At 46.7% G+C, this 22921-nt stretch overlaps 10 protein-coding genes across 10 annotated transcripts; 6 read left to right on the top strand and 4 right to left on the bottom strand.

The window, feature by feature from the left end:
• Positions 1 to 311: 311 nt before the first annotated feature.
• Positions 312 to 2287, top strand: TSTA_030640 (sulfite reductase, putative). The gene is made up of 2 exons (XM_002480187.1): positions 312 to 677; positions 734 to 2287. The coding sequence occupies exons 1-2, from the start codon at positions 433 to 435 to the stop codon at positions 2232 to 2234; spliced, it is 1746 nt and encodes a 581-aa protein (XP_002480232.1). The 5' UTR covers positions 312 to 432; the 3' UTR covers positions 2235 to 2287.
• A 1372-nt stretch (positions 2288 to 3659) lies between these two features.
• TSTA_030630 (molybdenum cofactor biosynthesis protein A, putative) lies at positions 3660 to 4196 on the top strand (the record flags this gene model as incomplete). Its single annotated transcript, XM_002480186.1, has 2 exons — positions 3660 to 3788; positions 3828 to 4196. The coding sequence occupies 2 exons, from the start codon at positions 3660 to 3662 to the stop codon at positions 4194 to 4196; spliced, it is 498 nt and encodes a 165-aa protein (XP_002480231.1).
• A 263-nt stretch (positions 4197 to 4459) lies between these two features.
• Positions 4460 to 6688, bottom strand: TSTA_030620 (catalase, putative). Its single transcript, XM_002480185.1, has 10 exons — positions 6621 to 6688; positions 6439 to 6568; positions 6362 to 6385; positions 6098 to 6308; positions 5884 to 6037; positions 5698 to 5858; positions 5345 to 5632; positions 5199 to 5283; positions 4731 to 5141; positions 4460 to 4666 (listed from the first exon to the last, which is right to left on the bottom strand). The coding sequence occupies exons 1-10, from the start codon at positions 6643 to 6645 to the stop codon at positions 4587 to 4589; spliced, it is 1569 nt and encodes a 522-aa protein (XP_002480230.1). The 5' UTR covers positions 6646 to 6688; the 3' UTR covers positions 4460 to 4586.
• Positions 6689 to 7517: 829 nt separating this feature from the next.
• TSTA_030610 (uncharacterized protein) lies at positions 7518 to 9381 on the top strand (the record flags this gene model as incomplete). Its single annotated transcript, XM_002480184.1, has 4 exons — positions 7518 to 8109; positions 8170 to 8474; positions 8532 to 8653; positions 8712 to 9381. 4 exons carry the CDS (start codon positions 7518 to 7520, stop codon positions 9379 to 9381), a joined length of 1689 nt encoding a protein of 562 aa, XP_002480229.1.
• A 69-nt stretch (positions 9382 to 9450) lies between these two features.
• TSTA_030600 (uncharacterized protein) lies at positions 9451 to 10655 on the bottom strand (the record flags this gene model as incomplete). The annotated part of the gene is made up of 2 exons (XM_002480183.1): positions 9451 to 10569; positions 10597 to 10655. The coding sequence occupies 2 exons, from the start codon at positions 10653 to 10655 to the stop codon at positions 9501 to 9503; spliced, it is 1128 nt and encodes a 375-aa protein (XP_002480228.1). The 3' UTR covers positions 9451 to 9500.
• A 915-nt stretch (positions 10656 to 11570) lies between these two features.
• On the top strand, positions 11571 to 13793 carry TSTA_030590 (protein kinase, putative; the record flags this gene model as incomplete). Its single annotated transcript, XM_002480182.1, has 2 exons — positions 11571 to 13062; positions 13130 to 13793. 2 exons carry the CDS (start codon positions 11571 to 11573, stop codon positions 13675 to 13677), a joined length of 2040 nt encoding a protein of 679 aa, XP_002480227.1. The 3' UTR covers positions 13678 to 13793.
• A 195-nt stretch (positions 13794 to 13988) lies between these two features.
• On the top strand, positions 13989 to 16237 carry TSTA_030580 (dihydroxy acid dehydratase Ilv3, putative). Its single transcript, XM_002480181.1, has 5 exons — positions 13989 to 14007; positions 14065 to 14201; positions 14267 to 15657; positions 15736 to 16054; positions 16117 to 16237. The coding sequence occupies exons 2-5, from the start codon at positions 14131 to 14133 to the stop codon at positions 16160 to 16162; spliced, it is 1827 nt and encodes a 608-aa protein (XP_002480226.1). The 5' UTR covers positions 13989 to 14007; positions 14065 to 14130; the 3' UTR covers positions 16163 to 16237.
• Positions 16238 to 16722: 485 nt separating this feature from the next.
• Positions 16723 to 17768, bottom strand: TSTA_030570 (uncharacterized protein; the record flags this gene model as incomplete). The annotated part of the gene is made up of 3 exons (XM_002480180.1): positions 16723 to 17163; positions 17286 to 17576; positions 17631 to 17768. The coding sequence occupies 3 exons, from the start codon at positions 17766 to 17768 to the stop codon at positions 16723 to 16725; spliced, it is 870 nt and encodes a 289-aa protein (XP_002480225.1).
• An 816-nt stretch (positions 17769 to 18584) lies between these two features.
• On the top strand, positions 18585 to 20183 carry TSTA_030560 (uncharacterized protein; the record flags this gene model as incomplete). Its single annotated transcript, XM_002480179.1, has 2 exons — positions 18585 to 18962; positions 19329 to 20183. The coding sequence occupies 2 exons, from the start codon at positions 18585 to 18587 to the stop codon at positions 20181 to 20183; spliced, it is 1233 nt and encodes a 410-aa protein (XP_002480224.1).
• Positions 20184 to 20462: 279 nt separating this feature from the next.
• TSTA_030550 (uncharacterized protein) lies at positions 20463 to 20992 on the bottom strand (the record flags this gene model as incomplete). The annotated part of the gene is made up of 3 exons (XM_002480178.1): positions 20463 to 20653; positions 20681 to 20833; positions 20884 to 20992. 3 exons carry the CDS (start codon positions 20990 to 20992, stop codon positions 20463 to 20465), a joined length of 453 nt encoding a protein of 150 aa, XP_002480223.1.
• Positions 20993 to 22921: the final 1929 nt, after the last annotated feature.

Here is a 22921-nt window from a genome sequence, read left to right as displayed (position 1 = left end):
AACGACACGCTCCCATCTGTTTCCAATTGGTCAATGGCCCGTCTCAATGCTATATTGTACATGTTGTATGACAGTATCTAGATGGAAAAATGTTCGGTTCCAAGTTTGGCACGGCAAGTCATGGGCGTGAGCCTTTGATGTAATAATGAACAGGCCTGCAGGCGTACTCTTTCGGAGTAGCTCAGTGAGACTCCTTGCTTGACTGGTACGTATGTCCATCACTAACCCACATAAAATGCCTGCTCCCCTCCTTTCCGGTTTCTGAGTCGTCCCATGGACGTTTAAGGGTTTCCTCAGAGTGTTCTTGGCCTCCGTTGAGATATTGATCAAACTACGATTGGGATCACTGCTGCTGTGATATTCGAAGTTTGTCTATTCATTTGATTGATCGATTGTTCTTACTCCTACTTTGGTTCCATACACTTGCCCAAAATGCCTGGGTTGGAGCCTGCATTGCGACCTAGGCGCGTCTCTTTCGAGACGAACAACCGTCCCGATGAATGGCGTATCGAACAGGGTATGCAAGGCGCCAAGTTGCCAATTATTGACCAAACCGGACCAAAGCCGGTTTTCATACACCCTGTCGATCCTTCGGCCATTGCCAAAGATCAAGCGGCCATCGACGCCGTTGGAGACCGTGACAAGCTGTTCGCTCGTGAACTAGATGGCTGGAAGGGGTAAATTCACCTCCAGAACCTTCAGAATAGGAAATACGTTCTAATCATGAGGACAGGTTCGTCGAGTGGGAGAATTACCCAGAGAAAAAGGACGCTGCGCGCAAGATCCTCAGCTCCCAGACCTTCCCATCCGTGCCGGATTACATGACTGGTCCGATTCCGGGCACGAATCCAGTGCTGCTAGGTGACGACTTCACACAGTGGCATCAGGCTATCGGCGGTGAGCTCGCTGATGTTCCTGAAGACTCATGGCAAACGGTCCTCAAGGAGAAGCACAAGGACATGTTACATTTGCTGAAGTTTCCCTACAATGGCGAACCACCCAAGCGTCTAGTGACTGCAAAGCCCATCACTCCTAACCCTCTTCACTTTGTGCGCAACCACGGTGGTATTCCCCTGATCGATAAGGACAAGTTCTTCTTCACACTGGATGGCCTGGTTGCTACTCCCAAAAAGTACACGCTAAACGATATTATGGACGAATCCCGGTTCCCACAGATCGTAGAAACAGTCACAATTCAATGCTCAGGAACTCGCCGTATCGAGCAGATTGGCTTGTACCCCGGTCAAGGAGACGAGGTGCCCCAAGCGCCATGGGCTGAGGGTGCCATTGGCACAGCCACGTATCGTGGCATTAGTTTGAAGAAGCTTATTAAGGACTGCGGTGGCCTGATCAACGGTGCTAAGCACCTTGAACTTTACGGTGCTGAAACATATTTTAAGGACTTGGAAGTCATGAACTACCTGGTTAGCGTGCCGTGGTCTAAGGTCAAGGCCAATGAAGTTTTGCTCGCCTGGGAGATGAACGGTGAGGCACTGCCCGCAATTCATGGCTTCCCTTTGCGAGTTGTTGTCATGGGCTACATCGGGGCTCGTAGCGTCAAGTGGCTCTATCGTATCAAGGCAATCGAAACACCATCATTGGCTCCGGTCCAAAGCCGAGAGTACCTGTACTTTAACCAGCAGATCGGCAAACACAACCAGAGGCCGACTGACGGCATTCAAATTCAAGAAATGCCGGTCAGTTCCGCTATCATGTCACCTTGGAAAGGACATGTCATTCTGCACAATGGCAAGATTCACTGCAAGGGCTGGGCCTATTCGGGCGGTGGCCGCTGGCCCGAACGTGTTGAACTATCTGCTGATGGTGGTTTCTCATGGTATGAAGTGCCTCCCGAGAACATGTCCGAGAAAGGACGCTGGACCTGGCGTACTTGGGAGATTGACCTGCCCTGCGACGTTGAGGGCTGGATTGAGATCGTCTGCCGATGCTGGGATAATGCACTTAACACGCAGCCGTTGACTATCCGGTCCGCTTGGAATTGGGGCTTGCACGTCACTCATTCAGCCCACCGGATCAGTGTTTATAGCATCAACAACACACGGCCACGGACCAAGGAGCGTCTCGCATTCCTGGAAGAAAAGGGCATCCCGTTGGCACCAATTACACGCTATGAGATCGTGCACACACAGACTGATAAGGAAATTCTGGAGTATTACGAGAAACATGGGCCTCGTGATGCCGATAACTTTTACACAGGTATTTCTGATGACTAAGTTACGTTTAATATGATTGATATACGAGAACAAATTATTGTTTACTGGTAAGCACCTACAAATAAAAACCAAACATCAATATTATCCATAGTTAGGCAAAGCAATTGATGTCACTTTCATGTTTATACTCGCTACGTAAAAGACAGAATGGTAACTTGCAGTATATGCATAGACATATTGCGCCCTGTACCTATTTGATTCGTCTAACATCTTGAACTTCGACCAAAGGCACTCGGACTCTTCCCTAGAGAGCTCTCAAAACGGGCTGGATCGCTCTCACGACTCTTGGGAGACGGCATTTAAAGTTTTCCTCACATAAGTCCACAACATGCTTACGCTATTTTCTACTTGACGCTAACTCTTATGCAAAATGCTCTCTATCCGTGTGTCAGCTAGCGGCTGTTCTGCGGGCCTTGGACTGACAATAAGAAGCCATTCGGGGTCCACGGATGATACTGCCATCTGAATACGATAGCTTTAGCCTCGAGCAATGATTCATAGACATGAAATTTACAACCGCGACTCTCCGTCCTGCAGGAGAGGCAAAAGTCCATTTCTTCAATCCACAATTTCTCGGCAAGAGCCTCCCACCAATATCAAGTCATTCCACGGTTCTAATCAGCACGACACTAATTCGCTCCATAGTATTACTTAAGATAGGAACTAGAACGGCGATTTCTTACTAATTTCATACTCCACCTAAGCGCTATTCCAGAGTTGGGCATGGTACTATTTCTGGATATATACGTACGTATATGCATATTACTACTGCAAGCACTCGGTTATCTCTAGGAATGATAAGTTCGTCACAAACGTGTATGGCATGTAGAAGTTGCAATCAGTACAGCATTGCGGAATTGAAAGTTAAACAATGCAGTCGCAATACCAATGCGATGTCAGCCAAAGATCTTTTTTTTTTCGGTATCAGATTAGGGCTATCATTCAATTACTTTGCGCCTGCGAGATCAATCAGTTGTAATAGCAGGCATTCTTACGGGAAGAGAGTGTTTATGGCTCGATTGTCTCCAAAGTAGACGGCTTACGATTCCAATTCGCGAAGACCGCGTCTCCTTTAAGAGACGACTCAACAGCGAACTGGACTTCGTTCTTTGCTCTTTCACTCGATATCATATATAGGTACAGCCGTGCTTGGCTTCCAAAGTGCGACGATAGCAACTAAACCACGGCGTCACTACCATAGCATACTATGGACTGGACTGAGCCCCAAGAGAGCCGTGATAAGACAGTCACTCTTCCAACCGTTGGTTCTCATGTGTCCTGCGGTGATTTTATGCCTCGAGGAAGATTAGTCTCAAGGTTAAAACAGAAACTGTCTCCGATAACCTGACGGATACTTTCCATCGACAATATGACTACCTCCGAATCAGTGTGACAGAACGCAGCAACCTGTGATGCATGTACTGCATGCCAGAAGAAGGAATTGACTTGTCACCACCATCACAGCTTCTAATTAGTTTTGAAATTGCCCATTTATCAACTCTCTTCGTATCAGAAGGAGTGACAAAGTTTTGGCTCACCGGTGGAGAGCCGACGGTGCGTAAAGATATTGTTCTCCTATTCTCCTAAACCAAGCCATTGGCAAGCTTTCGCCAGAATGGATTACGGGAATTATGCGTCGCAACGAATGGTATATTCCTCCCGCGGATGCTGGATCCGATGCTTGAGGCCGGTTTGACTGGCATAAACCTGAGCATGGATACGCTGGATCCATTCCAATTTGAGACCATGACAAGGAAAACTAGCAAAGGGCTTGAAGGTGTTATGAAGAGCATCGACCGGATCCTGCAAATGAAGGAGTTACAAGTAAATGACGATAGGATCACCGTGGATCGCGAACTCCTGGATCTTATAGAATATGCCGTCAAGCGGAAGAAAGCAAAGCATGCCGGCATGACGGAGCTGGCAAGTATGAATAGACCGCTGATCTTTATCGGTGTTTAGGTACCTTGCAAAAGTGCTTACAATATTACGAGAATCCCAGTAAAGCCTCACCTTGACGAAAGACCAGGTGGTGGCTTACCATATACATGGTTATTGCAAAATTGAAGTTTATACCCAAACTGTATATAAGGCAAAGTCGTTTGTGAAATAATGACTACTACAAGGAATAAACTGAATCCTAAATACTGCAAAAGATCTGAATTATACTGACTCTCAAAATGGAATGGCCTACTGTATAGGATCTACGACATGATCTGAAAGATGCTGTTGTAGCGGTATGATTTGCATTTACCGAGGACATAATACCATCGGCCAGTAAGTAGACTTGATTAGGATAGATAGATAAATAGCTCAAACGATTCTAAGATGATACCTGTTATACCAGACTTCTTAATTCTTGTTGACGACTTGTGCCTCCGTGGCCTTCTTGAGGCGCTCGCCCAACTCCGGATCCACACGTCGATAGAGGTCTAACAATATTTCCAAGGTTAGTTACTGATGGCTCAAAGTACTTGAATCAGGTATTAGACATACCGTATACTTTCTCTCGAAGCTCCTTGCTAATCACATTCTTCACACTATTAGACACATTCTGAATGTATCGATCTTGATGACCCGGCTCACGGCCCAGAACCTTCCACAATTCTGTAGCTTGCACAAAGTCATCCTGCTGAATGGTGCTGGCAAAACTAGAGACCTCTCCCACCCACTTTTCATGCTCTGTGATAGTGGTTGTTGAAGGTTTACTGGCGAATACTGTCGGTTTTAGGGATGATCCCACGTAGTTGGGATCGTCACCGTAGTTCGTGGAGAAGTTCATGAATCCGTCTCTTTGGAAGGGGCAATAGACGGGCGCTCGAGCTGCGTTTGTGGGCAGCATTTGGTAATTTGTACCGAGACGGTAGCGTGCGGCATCTGGGTAAGCGAACATTCTAGCTTGGAGGACTGTTGAAAAGATTAGCTACTGAGCTTTTATGAAAATATCTGAGGAAGGCCACGAACTAGGATCAGCAGAGGGAGCCCATCCGGGAACCATAGTGGATGGAGAAAAGGCAGCTTGCTCGATGTCGGTAAAATAGTTTCGAGGCTATGTCTTGGAAGTTAGCTCCTTTGAAATTTTAGCTCAACCAACATTAGGTATTACCCACATTACGATTCAAGGTCAATTTTCCAATCTGACGGAGTGGAAAGTCCTTGTGAGGCCAAACCTTGGTCATGTCAAAAATATTGACTTTACAAGTCTCGGCCTCCTTTGGATCCATGACCTGGACATAGACATTCCAAACTGGAAAATCGCCCTTTTCAATTGCATCGAACATATCTTGCATCAAGAAATCTGGGTTCTCTCCAGCAATCCGTATAGACTCTTCGGCAGTCATGTTCTTAGCACCGAGTTGGGTTTTGATATGGACCTTGATGTACTTGAAAGAGCCGTCCTATTTTGGTATCAGACTTTGGTGGGCCCTTTTCTTAAAGACGTACGCAATTTGGTAAACTGTACCTCCTTTGTGAACTTGTACGTATGCCCACTGTAAGCATTTATATGACGAAGTGAGGCAGGAGTTCCGCGGTCACTGAATAGGTGTATGAGTTCGTGGATTCCTTCGGGGTTACCGACATGGAAACTGAACAGAGGTATGTGAGTATAAAGAGTGCGATTCGCTAATGGTCAATGGTCTAATCTTACTCCCAGAACTGAAGAATTCGTCAGCACCTCTTTGATCCCAAGTTTTTAGCCTTTGTCTTACCATGTTTGCATCCGGCCGATGAGTTCGTGGGTGTCTTTTATGAGACCGGTTCAAGGATGGAAATTTGATAGGGTCTCTGATGAAGAAAACGGGCTAAATCGTGTTTGTTAAACGCTGATTTTCGCCTTGATATCCACTCCAAATGGTACTGACTGTATTGTTGAACACCCAGTCCAAATTGCCCTCATCCGTGTAGAGTTTCATGGCCCAGCCATGAACATCACGAGTCGTATCCGCAGAACCGGCTTCTGGGCCAACTGTAGACACGCGAAGGAGAACCTCAGTCTTCTTTCCCACAGTATTGAGAAAACTAGCCGATGTAATATCGGTACAGTCGTGTGTACACTCGAAGACACCATACGCTCTAACATCGGTTAGTTTAGGGCAAGAGGTGTGTTTCTCATAAAGGCTACATACCCAGCAGCTTTTGCATGTACTACTCTATATACCAACAAGTTAGAAAAGCTGACATAGCGTAGCTGGCGAAGATTTACCTCTCGGGAATTCTCTCACGAGAGAAATGAGCCAACGTCTCAATCAATTGAGTGTCTTGCATAAGGACCAGGCCACCGCCGGAGCCATTTCGAAGCTGGACACTGGTATCATTTCGTGCATAGGGGCAACCTATTAGAGAATTAACAAAACCATAGCCAATACATGGTGTAACATCATTTACCCTCGGCCAATGTGTAGTAGGACATTTTTTGATGTTGATTATGCAATTTTATCCTCCGAAGATGAGTTGTAGTGGTTGACTGCCACAAGCTTGTAGACGAAACATAGGAGCTCTTATATTGTAAATTAATAGCCTAGGTGAGAGGTATCACATATCAGAAGGTTATCCGAACAATCCGAACACTAATTGTTATCGACTTCATCGCATAGTCATCATATAATTGACAGTGACCAACTTTAGGTTGATCAGATTTTAGGGTTACGTCGGACACGTGTCGATGTGGATATTCCCGTTCAGGAAGTAGTAACTGGCGAATGAATAGTCTCTCTAAATCTGGAACATGGAGCTGTCAGATGTCGCGCCACTGACATAGATGACTTCAGTTGTAGCCTATAGCTAGCTAGTTATTATTAAGAAAGTCAGTTTTCAGAAAGATGCTGACTCAGATAATTTTGGAGGGAAGGCAAAGAGATCACTTAATTGATCTGTATATAAGTCAAGCGGGTAGTCGCGTTTATTTATTTTCCTATTCATCAAGAATAAGTACAGGTTTACTCCAGCGATGTCCACCAGGCATTGGAAGAACAAATGTTTTGATTAATGGGCTTTAAATTTGGTGCGTGAACAAAGGCGTCCGAATGAAGAAGTATCAAATCTGAGCCCTAATCGGATATGATGCCGACGGTTATGCGGTTTGATGTGGCGTCGCGAAATTTTTCGACAAGATTTCTAACGTTTTTCCATGAAGCTATTTTCTTCTCTAAAGTGACGCAACTATGTTGATCAGAAATTATCTTGCGAGATGTATATATTTATCTTAGTCATTCGTACTTGGGGAGTCTTTTTAAGCATAAGCGGAGCGGTTAATCATCTACCTAATTGTATCGATATCAAACCATGTCGCAATCAAAAAGACCGGAACTTGATCCTTCCAAACAGAATAGTAGTAGGGTGCCTTTTGCGGAAGACAATGACCAATCGCGTTTCACTTTCGTTCTCGATAAGAATCAGCCTGGAACTCGCAGTCATGCTATGCGAGCCCATTGGCAGGAAAGACGGAAGCGTATGCAGGACGAGCGCAAAGCGAACGACGGAAAAGGAAGAACGCGACCATTACGATCCAAGTCCGACAGTGCCGCTGATTTACTAGCATCGCCCTTAAGCACTACTACTGCTAGTGACACTGAAAGCCCAATCGTAGTCACAGCTGCACCGCCGCCGCAGACAAGTGTTCGAGACCCAAGTTTCTACCCCTTTTCCGATGCCGGTTTTCCTAGTCCATCCCATGATTACGAGCAGCAACAGCCACAACAGCAGTATGGCCTGTCAGAGAAGCAGCAAGCTGCGTCTCCTCCATCTAATGTATCACAAGGTATACAAGCACAGATTGTGAACGGGGTGAATTATGCTTTCACCTCATCGAAATTGGACCCTTTTGACACATTCCCTGTGGTCCTCACCACTGAGCACCACATGCTCATCCATCACTGTATGTATATCCCGATGGTTTTCGTACATCTTGGAGATAGGCGTCGATTAACAAAAATAGGGCTGACTACACATGCTACAATGATGTTCGACCAGATGACAGCATCAGATTTCAACCCAATGAGGGACGTCTGGTTCCCACTTGATTTCTCCAATGCTGCTTCCTTTAATATAATCATGGCCCACTCTGCTGCACATCTAGCCTACTGTTACGACGGCACAGCGCCAATTCGTGGGACTAATTCCTTCAAGGCTTTAGAGTACAAGGCACATGCTGTGGAGATACTGACTCAATGGATGAGCAGCCCAGAGCAGGCCTTGAGTAATGATGCTTTTGCGGCTGTTGTAAGGCTTCTCACATTCGAAGTATGTTGCTCTTCTTCCAGCAAGTAAAAGACGATGTACTGATCTGCTTTTATGTAGAGATACTGGGGCACCCAAGACCAATGGCAGATCCACAGAGACGGGCTGGAACGGATGATTCAAGCGAGAGGAGGCCTCCACGAACTTCACAATGACTGGAGATTAGAACTGGTCGTTGGGCTGTAAGCCGTTCCTTCTAACAACTGTGACGAAATATGAACCTGATGATACCTCTTCTAGGGTCTCGCTCATGTCTCAACCGTCCTGGTTCTCACCTACGAACAACATATCCGGTATTTCCAGTGCTGTTCTAGGAATACGCATTGCTATCGAACGGATGAGGTCTTTATGGCTGATCTCCTTCATCCAGGACATGCGCAACTTAATGAGCATGTCATTGCAACTTTATCAAGGCGGCCTTTTGATGTTTCCTGCTATACACACCGCAGTCTTGCTCATACAGTCCAATTACGAGTCGGCCATAAATGGCTACTCTGACGCAGAAGACAGTGACAGACTCGCAGCCCTATTCTGTATAAGCATAATTGTACAGGAATCCGCATCTTCCAGCTTTGCGCATTCGTCCACGTCCGCCACCGAGAACAACAACGCACTATCACTATTGGACCTGTCCCTCTTTGGGGCTCCTAATACGTGGAAGACGTCTATGCGCAACTTACGATCTTTCCTACACCAATATTTTCTTCAGTCTTATGTTTCTGGTTCCGAAAAAATTAACTATGTCATGCAAATGACAGACATTGTTAGTAATCTGAGTTTGGAGTCTCGTCAAGGTATTGAGAGATGTCTGCTTAACATGTTCTGTCGGTCAAGTGATGGAAAGTTCATATTTCGGCCGGACGAAGGTGCAACGCCGGATTCTTTACTCTCTTCTGTACGGGGGCTATGAAATAAACACGACAATTGCATGACACGGCGTGTTCTGGAGATCGTAGAACTGAGCGGATGAAAGATAGTAAATATGATATTATGTTATAGATTGTTAGTTATGTATAATTATTTATGAAGTTAACCAAGTTTAGCGAGGACACTCGCGGTCGGTGCAAAGAAAGTGGTGCCGGTCACTGGTTTTGAAAAGTCCAGTATCCTATCGTGCAAACCAGGAGGATCACCAATAAACATCCTCTCCAACATGCGCTCAATAACCCACAAACGCCTGGAATAGCCAATAAAGTACGTGCCATAATCCCCGGATCCAGGAGTGCCAAACGGCATATTGTCGCGAAGAATACTCTGTTCATTACCATCCTCATCTTCAATGGTCGCGAGCGATTTATGTGACTGCTGTTGGCCCGGTTCGGCGTCATCGAGCTCTATATTGTCGAGCTTGGTACGGCCAATTATAGCCTCTTGCTGCTCGGCTTTAAGCGCCTTCCACGCCTTGAGGTCATGTAAGTACTTTTGGACGACAATATAACTTCCTCCCACGACGTGCTGCTTTGCATCGTCTTCCTCGGCAACAAGAATTGAAGAACCGATAGTGGGACCGACTGGATTAGCAGTGCCGTCGACAAATCCGAGCAGATCGCGTAGATCAAAGTAACGGAAACCGGTAGTCTCATCTTCTACTGCCACCGAATCCCCAAGCAGATCTAGGAGCTGTCTTTCGAACTCGAAACACAAATCCCGACGCTCTGAGCGGATATGAAATAAGAGATCACCAGGAGTAGAGATAGCTACGTGCTTTTCTCCTTTTACTTCGCGAAATGAATGCAACTCTGCGGGTCGTGGTAGTCCTGTCAGACGGTCCCAGATATCGCTGCCGATGGCAGCGGTACATGCAAAGCCGGCACTGGGGTCCCGAATCGCAACATTCTTCGAGAGACTGGCAATGCCGGCCAGAGTTGAGCGAACAGTAGCCAAGGCGTCATCGGTATTTTTGACAGTTAAGACCAGGAAGGTCGCTGATGCTGTTAGCGGGGCATCAACGGGCTGGAGGCTGACAGCCGCGCCAGAGGTGCTCATTTTATTCTTTCTGGTGTGATTGAAAGTCGAGGCCTTGCTGAATGGAGGAATGTGCCGGCGTATTTCGTTGTTGGACTTGGATATATGCTGGCTCGATAGTGTTGATATGACCCTATAGCGAATGGGTGTAGGGTTGTACTTGAGATAAACTTTCTTGCCTAGGATGTGAACAGACCGGAGGCTCCTAAAGTAGTCCATCATGAGACGTTCCCCTCCCCTTAAGAGCTGGCATCATGGCATGATTAAGATGTACGTACAGCTTACTAAGATTACTGATTACCTCTCTCCTGATTGGTCAATTTCGTACCACCAATGCGGTACACTACGCGCCCCACGTGATCTCATACAAGCTCCTGACGGAACTGCCGGATTGGGTAAGAGTGAGTGGCTTCATTTCACACAGTGTGATAAGAGACTGTAGTAGTTAGTGCTTATTCCATACGACTATACGTGAAGATCCATGCGGTAACAATATCTCGACATCTCTTCAGTTCTGCTTTGTTGCTCTGTACTGTAAATACTGTAAATACTGTAAATACCGTAAACGTAGCCCTTTTGTCGCGTCGCCCCGCGTAAAACGGGGTCAAAGGCTTTTTAAGCCTTCCAAGGTTGGAGCGGGCCTCGATTAATTTACCGTCGCATATCCTGGCTTAATTTTAGAAGATTGGAGTCTGGAAGTGAAAAAAAAAGGTGACGCTCTGACAGATACACAACCTCCAAGGCGACTGTCACGTTGGATTGGCTACGTACCATTAGAGCTGCAGGCACCTATCAAGGAAAGATGTTCTTATAGCAGGCACCGTGGTCGATCCCACCAACTTACTCGCTCTCTGCTGCTTGCGATCGACCATCCACGTCTTCATGCTTTGAAGTCCTGACTCTGTATAAATATTCCGACAAAGCAGACAGAAGGAAAAAAAAATATTGGATTGCTCTGCTGACACCAGGAAAGTTGCCGCCAAGCCAGGTGACTCGTCCGTTTCCGTTCCATACGATTAAATCATCACAGCTTCTCTCTAACCCTCACAGTGAAGGGGGAGGAGAGCGAGATAAGGGATTTCATCCCTAAAGCAGATGATCCATCTCCTCATCTCATTATAATCAACAACGTCCATGTCAACTCCCGAGTCTAATCGGCAGACCGTTGGGTCAGACAATCCGTCGCAAGAGCACCCCCGGACTTTATTCCCGACGACGGCGTCAACAACGCCCACGCAGCCGCCAACAACCTCGGAGCCCGTTTGCAGTGCTTCTCACCTACATACAATAACACCTCTATGGCCTGCTCACAATGTAGCGCATTATACTCCCAGAAGCAATCCGTTTCCATCGCTACACATACATACCGACCTCCCCTCTCTCGACCGCCGACCGGTGACGCCGTTGAACGACAATGACACCTATCTACGCCAGAGCCTTTCTTCTACCAGCCTGTCTCGGCGAACTCCTAGCTACTCTTTGAGGATGAATACGATGTCGAGTACTGACTCGCTTTCTCCCTCGTCAATGCGGTCGTCGAACTTGTCCTCGCCTGCGCTAGCTGCCATGGCTGATATCACGCCCTTGCCGTCACCGATCGGATATCTTAGCCCAGCCTCATGGCGTTCTGGGGGACGCACAATATCGTCGCATTCGCTTTCACGAACATCGTCGACGCTTTCGCGTAGTGGTTCGGTCTTGAATTTGCGACTGAGTGATTCCACTCAATTGCTCCGAACCGCGTCGTCCAGGTCGCGCTCAAGGAGATATAGCAGTACGAGATTTGCCGGGAGTGAGGCGCGGGAGAGCGGGTTGGATGGGCACGAAGAGGTTCGCGGGCATTCACGGAATCGCAGTCTGAGCGAACATATACCAAAGAGGGGACCTGCATCACTTCAAAGACCTGACGCCCTACCACGTGCCGGCCACCCGTCCGGTCTCTCATCGTCATCATCTGTGGATTCAACGGTCGATTTGAGTCGCTTACATCGCGAGCAGTATCTTGGAGTCCAGCGGGGGTTGGCGCTCCCAACGGCCAGGCCGCCCACGCCACCCCGGTCAACTCGCAATGGGGATGAAGATACAGACTCGAAGCCCATCATCCAGAGCGACACACCCGATGGTTCTCAGACCGAGACCTATTGTGTGCGATCAATCCGTACCAAGCAGCCGAGGAAATACAGGAAGCTCCGACAGTTGGGCCAGGGAACATTTAGCCAAGTTAGCCTTGCAGTGAGGATACCGGACGATGCGCCCGTGAAGGATGGGCACGTTCGGATGCCGAGTCTGATGTCTCAAAAGCTGGTCGCTGTCAAGATCATCGAGTACGGACCCGCTGGGGGAGCGGACGAGGAGCGCGTCGAAGTATCTCTGAAGCGCGAGGTTGAAATCTTAAAGTCGGTGAACCATCCGTCCTTGGTCCAATTGAAAGCATTTGGCAGCGACGATAAGCGCGCATTGCTAGTTTTGGATTATTGTCCTGGAGGGGATCTGTTCGATTTTGCAACGTCCGATATGAAGTCACTGATGACTCCGCCGCTGATCAGAAGAATGTTTGCCGAAATGGTCAGGGCAGTGCGTTATCTGCATGCCAACTATATTGTCCATCGTGACATTAAGCTCGAGAGTAAGTTGCCTACCATTTGTCACTGCTGTTTTTAGCTGTGATGTGGGTTCTCTGACTTCTTGTTCAGACGTTCTGGTCAACTTGCCACCTTCAGCTATGGGACAAGTGTCCGATTGGCGTACATATGATCGCGCTGTGATTACCATAAGTGATTTGGGCTTGTCACGCAGAATCCCAGAACCTCCAGAGAGCCCTCTTCTCCACACTCGTTGTGGTAGTGAAGATTATGCGGCACCAGAGATTCTGATGGGCCAGCCGTACGACGGACGTTCAACCGACGCATGGGCATTAGGTGTAGTGCTGTATGCTATGATGGAGAACCGGCTGCCGTTTGACGCTCTACCAGGGACCCGGGGTGACCCTGCGAAACTCCGGGCCCGAACCCCTCATCGGATCGCACGGTGTGAGTGGTCATGGTATCGATACGCCAATGAGGATGAGGAATGGGATCCTGTCAAGGGACAGGGACTCGAGGGCGCGCGTGATTGTGTGGAAGGATTGCTAAAACGACACTCACGACGGAAAAGCTTGGGTGAGATTGCGAAGCACCCTTATGTCAGTGAAGCTCTTGATTTGGATGGCGAACTGAAGAGAGGGGATAAGGAAGTGCCGTGAATAGTTGGAAAACACCTATATTATACCATATGTTTTGTACTATATTCTACGTGTTTATGATTAGCTATGCATCATGCCTTTATGACCATGACAATATATTCTTGCCTGTTTTTGCCAAATATCATTCTGTACAAAGTAGTGTAAAGGTTTACCCCATACTCTCTCTGCGGAGGACATGCCATAGCTGACCATACAGCGAGTGCCGATTGGCTGACCCGGCCCGATGTCGCACCTTCCGGAGATGGTCCTTGGCTCCCCGAATGAACCAAGTTTGTATTTCACCGCATCAACTGATTATATTCCTCCCTCTCATCCTATTTTCTATTTGTGGTATGTGATCCAAATTATAAGAAGGTGGGAAATAGACTTATACTTTTCTTCTGTTAGACGATCTCCGCTCTAGCCCTTAGCTCACTTCGCACAGAAAAGAGAGCTCGAAGCGTCTGGAAAAAAATGTTTTTGTCACAAACACGAGGGCGGTTGCCCTCGGCTCTGAAGGCTTTTCAGAGTACTCAACTGGCCTCGTGAGTTAATCAATTTCTCAATTGAAATCAATAGACAATTGTCTCATACAATCTGCTTTCGACAGACGCTCGCTCTCAACCACACTCCCACGGCGAAATGGCGATGAGGGACTCAACAAAGTCTCACGGACCATTACACAGCCAATCTCCCAAGGAGCTTCACAAGCAATGTTATACGCCACAGGATTAACGGAAGCCGATATGAACAAAGCTCAAGTCGGAATCTCGTCGGTGTGGTTTACGGGCAATCCATGCAACATGCACTTACTCGAGCTTAACAACCTGGTCAAGAAAGGTGTGGAGAAGGCCGGATTGATCGGGTACCAATTCAACACAGTTGGTGTGAGTGATGGTATTAGTATGGGCACCAAGGGAATGCGCTTTTCTCTTCAGAGCCGAGATCTTATCGCCGATTCGATTGAGACAGTCATGGGTGGTCAATGGTACGATGCGAACATTAGCATTCCCGGTTGCGACAAGAACATGCCCGGTGTCATGATGGCCATGGGTCGAGTGAACAGACCCAGTTTGATGGTCTACGGAGGTTCCATCAAGGCTGGCTGTGCCGCAACTCAGAACAATGCCGACATTGATATTGTGTCTGCGTTCCAGGCCTACGGTCAATTCTTGTCGGGTGAGTTCACCGAGGAGCAACGATTCGACGTTATTCGTCACGCCTGCCCTGGTCAAGGTGCTTGTGGTGGTATGTATACTGCCAACACTTTGGCTAGTGCGATTGAGATTATGGGCATGACCTTGCCGGGTTCATCATCCAACCCAGCCGACTCCAAGGTCAAGCAGCTCGAGTGTTTGGCTGCTGGTGAAGCTATTAAGAATCTTCTGAAGGAGGATATTCGTCCATCGGATATCTTGACACGTCAAGCATTCGAAAACGCCATGATTCTTGTCAACATCACCGGCGGTTCGACAAACGCGGTCCTCCATTTGATCGCAATCGCAGATTCCGTCGGCATCAAATTGACAATTGACGATTTCCAGGCTGTCTCTGACCGCACTCCCTTCCTTGCCGACCTTAAGCCGTCCGGCAAATACGTTTTCAACGACTTGTACCAAGTCGGAGGAACTCCTGCTTTGATCAAATTCTTGCTCAAGGAAGGATTAATTGATGGCTCTGGAATCACTGTTACCGGAAAGACACTCGCCGAGAACGTGGAGAAGGCTCCTGATTTCCCCGAAGACCAGAAGATTATCCGTCCATTGTCAAACCCTATTAAGCCTACCGGTCACATTCAGATCCTGAGAGGCAGTCTTGCGCCAGAAGGCTCTGTTGGTAAGATTACTGGAAAAGAGGGAACCATTTTCAAGGGTAAGGCGCGTGTCTTTGACGATGAGGATGATTTCGTTGCTGCGCTCGAGCGCAAGGAGATTAAGCGAGAGGAAAAGACTGTAGTTGTCATTCGCTACTGTGGTCCTAAGGGTGGCCCGGGAATGCCTGGTATGTTCTCTTTTCCCTTTCCTGATCAGACTAATACCTCAGGTTTCTCTATTAGATGAAATGTACTAACTTTGTCAGAAATGTTGAAGCCTTCCTCTGCCCTCATGGGTGCCGGTCTCGGTAAATCCTGCGCTCTAATCACAGACGGTCGCTTCTCTGGCGGTTCTCACGGATTCTTGATCGGTCACATTGTCCCCGAGGCTGCTGTCGGCGGACCCATCGGACTGATCAAGGATGGTGACGACATCACCATCGACGCCGAAAGTCGCGTTCTAGATTTGCATGTCGATGAGAGCGAGCTGGCCTCGCGTCGCAAGCAATGGGAAGCGGATCGCGCAGCTGGTAAATTACCAGCTACTGGATTGACTATGCGTGGAACTCTAGGAAAATATGCCAGGTATGTTTATTTTTCTTTTATTCGACTTTTTAAGCCTACACACTGACTGTTGTGGTTTACAGACTTGTCAGCGATGCCAGCCACGGCTGTGTAACGGATGCTTTGTAAGATGTGCAATTGGACCAGAATGTCAAATATGAAAAGTTTATGTACGTTTAGGATTTAGTATCGAGCTATTGGTAATCAGAGACATGCACCATGCTTTGATTCTTGACAGGTGGACTGACTGAACGGGTATCGGACCCTGTATCGCGGAGTGCTCCGTAGCGTTTCCAAGTACTTCGCACTACGTATCAGAAAACTTGCTCAGAGAACCGTGCCAAAGGTGCAGCAGGTGTAGCGTGTGATGTAAACGTCCCTTGCTTTTTGACTTTCTGACGGCCAGCACTGAGCTTGTGGAGTGTCTGATAGGGTTACGGAAGTCACAAAATTCTGTAGAAACAGGCTCGTCCTATGAAGGTCACTCAATCTCTCGAGATCTGCATATAGTACAGCGAACAAGGTTATTATCTATAATTTAGGTACACCAGTCAGTCATATCAAGACATGAATGAAGTAAGTGAAAAATCTTTGAAGAAGTCCATCCCGAGCGACAAGGCCATGCATGAATGATATCAACTTAACATCTCTGGAGTAGAGGCCATCAGCAAAGGCATATTGCTTGGCATTTACCAGCCCTTCGTGTCAATTGCAACGACCTTGCCATTGGTAGTGAGAGATACTCCACTGCCGCTTACGGAGAGCCCATCAGTGGAAATGTATAAAGTGTTATGGTGATGGATACCACGACCAAAGACTGCGGCCACAGGCCCGAACAAGTCAGACGAGTTGGATCCGCCAGCAATGGTTTGGACCAACCCGTCAGGAGAAACACGAACTAGAGTGTTTCGCACATTCTCGGTGACCCAAAAGTTTCCAGAACTGTCCATGGCGAAGTCGTCGGCAGCAGGAACACTTGTGGAAATATTGACGGGCGAGCCGGTCAGAATACCATCGACTGAAATAGGAACCTTTCCAAGAACACCGAGATCTGTGTTGATGAAATAGAGAACCGAGTTCGCGACATGGACGCCATTGACCCCGAACTCTACGCGTGCACCTTTCACAGGCTTGAGCACCGATGATCAAAAACGATTTCGTACGCCCCAGTGTAGACGTTGAGTTTCCGTACCACACCAAGAGTAACCCTAACCCTCGCCCCTGGATAGTAGCCCCATACCATTCAGTACACCAGCCTCTGGAATTTCAGCAATTTTGCGAACCGAGATTTGAGATCCTTTCTTGTAGCATCGCTCTCCCAGACCACAGTGGCGTTAGGCAGAAATTTGAAGTGGTAAACGTCTCCCTGAACACTGGGGACATAGAAGACATCTTCCTGCACCTCCACAATTCCCGCGATACGAGTGCCATTGGCAAACTGAGCAATCACAGGAGGATCGGTTTGAGTGCGGTGAGGATCAACGAGGTAGATTTGGCTGCCACTGATATCAGTGCCTAGAATCTCTCCATTGGATCGAACGGCCTGTATACTATCAGAAGACTGATGCAAATATAAACATGCTGATATGTCACATACCATGTTTTCAATCCACGTGAAATTGGGGAATTGGTGAACAATCTCCAACTGAGCTGCACGGGCTTCAAGGATTGGACTGGACGATACTAAGCCGATAGAGGCCGCAATGACCATTGGAAACAGATTGAAAGATTTCATGATTCTTCTGCTCCTTAAGCAAAACCAAAATGCAAAAGAGCAATGCAGATAATAGACTAGGATCGCGAATTGAAATTCTGGAAGAGTTTAGAGAATAATTTCCTCCTTCTATACCCATGACTCCAAAATATGTCTACGTATTTGAAGCTCCGATGTTTCAACCTGTCAACCTACGAATATTCGGATTCTAGAATACTTGTTATTGAAACGAGAAAATCCCCGACATTTTATTGGCTCACATTGCAAGAACTGAAGAACAACCAGTACAGAGAAACTTGTCCTAGTCTAATTGTAGTAGTGTATATCTTGATTAGGGCAAACGAGGGCATCAGCCCCAGAAGTATGTACCTAAGATTAGCATTTAAGGCCACTTTAGTGCGTCAGGGATTGAGAAACGGTGAACGCTAAAATCTCACGAACTCCGAGACTAATACTAACGGGGATAAAGAAGAGGCATTTGGGTAATGAAGCAATTCCTGCCGGGAAACTATCAATCAGACCTCGGGACGAAACAAATATTGCTGGTGGCTTGGACATCAACCGGCGGAGAACACGGAGGGACTTGAGGCCTCAAATATTCTTAGGGTACTACCTAATTCGGCAGGATGTTAAAGGTACTATTACATACAGATTTTAAGGTTCATGCCAAAATCATCAGCCAGCTTACTTGAATAAGATACAAATGTCCATGCCAAGTCTATGTCCAACAACGAAGTTTTGCACGAACTTTATCATCTATTTATGCAATTGGACTCTTATGTACTGACCACTGGACAGTCAGCAACTGTACGAAAACGGCAATCTCAAAAATCGCTAATGGAGGACGCCTCCTGTCCATTTGTCCACCACGCTGGAAATAATTTTCCAGAGAAAGCATCATCATTTTTATTTGTGAATAAAAATGCGTTGTCAGGTAAATTGACACGAAGTGATACGATTGATGAGAAGGTCAACATCCTCAGTCATGTCCAACAACGGCGCCGCCAAAGAGCAGAGAAAGTAATCAAGTCTACTCTGGGTTGGGAAAAGTCTGGTTTATCTGTTATTGCAACTAGTAAAGAGCAGACTGCAAGCAAGTCGAATGCACAACACGTGCCGACTGTTCAAAAATCGACCAAGGATCTCCTACGAATCTATCCCATGGACAATGCAACAGATCCTTTCCATAGTACTATTGTTGGGACAGAGGCTCAAGTACAACCCATACTAACTTATGCTTTTTCCCGCTTTACAAGACCCACTTTCTTAGCAGAAGCATTTGCACCCTTTTCAGTGACCCGGACAAGAGTTCAGATGAGGCACAATGACATAATGACGGAGAGACTAAGGCGCTGTGTGCATGATGAGATGTTGATGTACTCGACGCTAGCATATGGATCGAGTGCAATGGGATGGACTCTTGGGAAGATAGAGAAAGGCAGACCACCGGAGTATTTCATTGATAAGGCATTGATATCAGTGCGGAATCGTCTATCCAGTTCGCATAGGCAGGTAGACACGTGGCTGCTATTGTCCATTTATTCCCTAGCAATTACGGAAATGTGGAATAGTCTTCCTCAGATGTGGACTAAAATCCCGACTAGGTGCGCTAGTATTTTGAAGACAGTCAATCATGGTAGGGAGGCATCTCGTATACATTTACAAGCAATGATCGAGCTGGTTAAGAGCATAGGCGGATGGCATAAAATAGATGCTTATGTTCTGGAAAGCATGATATTGGTCGACAAATTCTCAGCCATGATCGATATGACACATCCGATCTTGCCTATGACATGGGTGCCAGAGCCTTTGATTCAGTATAACCCTGAATACCAACATTCAGAAACAGCCGACAATCTTCGCCGGTTAGGGGGGAATTTCGTCCCAATGACGGTGTATTATGAGCTTGCCAAAACTCTCCAGGATATTGCCGACTTTTGCCGAATAGCACAATGGATCTGGAGTCGCCAGGATGTGAGTTCAAAGGATGAAAGTGACATGTTTCTACATCTGCAGTCCCTCAACTATCGTTTACTTTTGCTTGACAAGCTATCGAGTACCGAAAACTGTATTCGCCTTGCGGCGCTGGTCTTTCTACAGAATATCATACATTACCAGGGAGCCCAGCTGTCTGCGATTCTCGTTATACGGCATCTCAAGAACGCGCTTAGCGAGGTATCACCACATATTCAGCATTCATGGGACGACGAATGCATGCTCTGGATATTATGTACAGGTGCAATGGCCACAGAAGCTACCGATGAAAGAGAGTGGTTTCTAGCAAGAACTGCCTATATGTCTAAAAATTTGTCAGTAGATCTGGGAGGACTAGCGTTTCGAGAACTTCTTGAAGGATACTTATTTATCTGGGAAAAGCAGGATTATCAACTATCTGCAATGCTTGAAAATCTTTGCTTTGCGATGGATGACGCGTGATAAATAATGGTGAATTGGCTTATAGCAAGTTCATGGCTGTGGAAAATTTTCGAATTTAATTACTCAAGTAGGCTACTAGGCATGGTATTTAGAGGAGAGAAGGTATGAAGGATTCTGCACTTGAATTAGGTAATGCAGCTTGGTTTAACTCATTAAATTGACTGATATCTTCTTCTCCATTATTGCCTGTGTTCATAAACGGTGCTACACATAATTTCTGAATCATGTACGACATACATGCAATCTCCGTACATCGTGGGTCAACGCCACGGAAACAACCTAGATATGGCACACCCACTTCCAAGGTCTCGTCTCTTGTTCAGGCTGGTGAGCGCGAGTCATTAGGGTAACAGTGGCATCGATATCTTCTTCAGTTCTATGTCCATGCGTCTGCGATCGGTGCAAACTAAGCTTTGCTTCGTCGTTGCAGCCATGACAGATAAGCCACCAGGGAGAGGGGTCACAAAAACCTTAATAGCGATTGAAATAAGCCACACCTGCTGAAGCGCAAAACGAATACGAAAATGACCTGTGGAATGAGCAATTATTAAGACATTCGCGAAGCACACCTGGTCCCAAAATAGTACCAAAGGCACAGTGAAGATTGGCATATGTGGTAAGATAGGCATGAAGATTCACGGGACAAACTTCTAGGCATAGACTATAGCCAATGACTGGTATACTTTCCATGGGACACTACCAGCGCGCAGGCCCTTGATATGTACCATTTGCAAGATGCTCACCATAGCGACACACAAAGGGGCCAAAGCCTGAGAAGAAACCGGCAAGCAGGTTTTGCAAATCGTCATTTCATATCTTCACGGGTAAGCAGACGTCAAATGCATGTATGCATATGATATGGTGATCTGTTTAATGATCTCGAACATCTCGCAGTCTAATCGATATACGTAGTGTGACAACGGTCATCAATTCAGTAAGTATAAAGAGTCACGTTGTTGGAACTCTCAGACCTCGATTGTGTTTCTCATATGTCCCGTTTCATCCCTCGATTGATCTATCTCATGCATAAATATCGAACAAGTGAAAGCTTAACGGCCTGAGGGACATCTAGAGAGTCGAGACCGATGTTACTTGCCATGCATTGATACTCGGTTCTCCCGGCTAAATGCTCCTTTTTTCTTTCTCATTGTGGAGTAGAGTGAACACTGTCTCGATTGAGTGGGGACTCGGTCTTGGAAAGTTTTGTTGGAAGCTTTGATTCGCCAACTCATCTGTGCAGAGTTAGATCTTTTCGGTGCATAAGCATACAAAAAAGGTTAATCTGTGAGCAAGTGATAGCCTCGAGATGCAGCATAGGACGGTAAATAACGGACCTTGGTATTACGGATTCAAGATCTTGACATTGTGAAGCTGATTCTTTCCCTTTTTCATCTGTCTTGTTTCTTTTTTCTGTTTCTGTCCGCTATGTGGTGCTCCCTAGGGATTTGGTGTGGATGTGCGTAATTAGGGCTACGTACCTCAAGCTCTGGGTCACTCAAAGCGTCACGGAGATAATCCATCCTCAGGTAGACCCCAATCCATGGATTAGCTGTTCGCCTAACGATTTACTTTTAAACAAATTCGGCCAGTTACGTAGCTCCATTTAGGTCTGCTCCGTCATCTGCAGTGGTCCAAGTGGATTCTAGCGGGAGTTTCCCAAACCGATTTTCGATTTGCTTTCCAAGCCATGTGGCTCTGCATCGGAGATCTCTGGAATCCAGTAAAAATTCGATGATAGCGACGACGCAGTATGTAAATGAACCGAAAATATTTGATCCATCAAGTAATAGATAGTCCGTGATGCTGACTTCATACATAGCCATGTTTACGCTTCACAATTCAAGAATGGATCACTCATGCAAAAACGCGGCCTAGACTCGTTACTCATCTGGTAGCGCAGGGATTGCAGGGAGATACCTAGATTAGTGGCGAAAATTTTGTTTCATGCACTCCGTACTGCGTACCGCGGCTATGTACTAACAACCTGGATTCCCTGGCTGATTTCGTAATTAATCTACTATAACTAGTTAGTTAGTGTTCATCTGATTTGTCTCCGTCTGTTAGGTAAGCTCTCTCTCAGTCCCTGGGTTACAAAGTCTACTCGTACGGAGGACTTCCGATTGCGCTAGCTGGAAACTTCCAAGTTAGCAATTCGATCTAGATCCATGTGGCTGACTGAACAATATCCCCTCAATCTATAACAAGCCATCTTATAGGTTGATGAGTTCGAATTTCCAAGGATGTGTACTTTAAGGCTGTGAGCCACTGAGCCTGGTCTCTTGATGTTATCCGGATACCTGCGATCTAAAATTCATGCTAGGTACAATTCAACAATTTGGGCGATTGCGCCGTGATCCCTGTGCTTAAACCCTAGGATCTCACAGTTCCACATTGGTAGATACGTCCAGTCACCATTCCTCATGGTAATAATTCCATATTAGCTCAATTTACTTTCCCTTCGTCGAGCTTCATGTTATGCATTAAGTAGGTCCACAGAAAACCTTCGGCATGGTCTCTGTCTCCGTCTGTATGTGATCGGAGAAATCAATACGAGCATGTCCCACCCCTTGATAGATCTCATACCCAAACCCGATGGATAGATCCAATCCCACCAGTATCGGTTGGGTTTGCTTTTTGACAGCCACATGGCTGATTTTAGATTTGAGATAGATGCCTTTCTGATCTTTCTCTTCTTCTTTCCCATTTGCCCTCGGATTATTCCGTTCTTTCTGTTTCTC

The sequence above is a fragment of the Talaromyces stipitatus genome, genomic scaffold (assembly GCF_000003125.1).
Source record: "Talaromyces stipitatus ATCC 10500 scf_1105507295541 genomic scaffold, whole genome shotgun sequence".
NCBI classification, from domain to species: Eukaryota; Fungi; Ascomycota; class Eurotiomycetes; order Eurotiales; family Trichocomaceae; genus Talaromyces; species Talaromyces stipitatus.
Note: the sequence above shows the minus strand (reverse complement) of the source record. Positions and strands in the feature narration are given on the sequence as shown.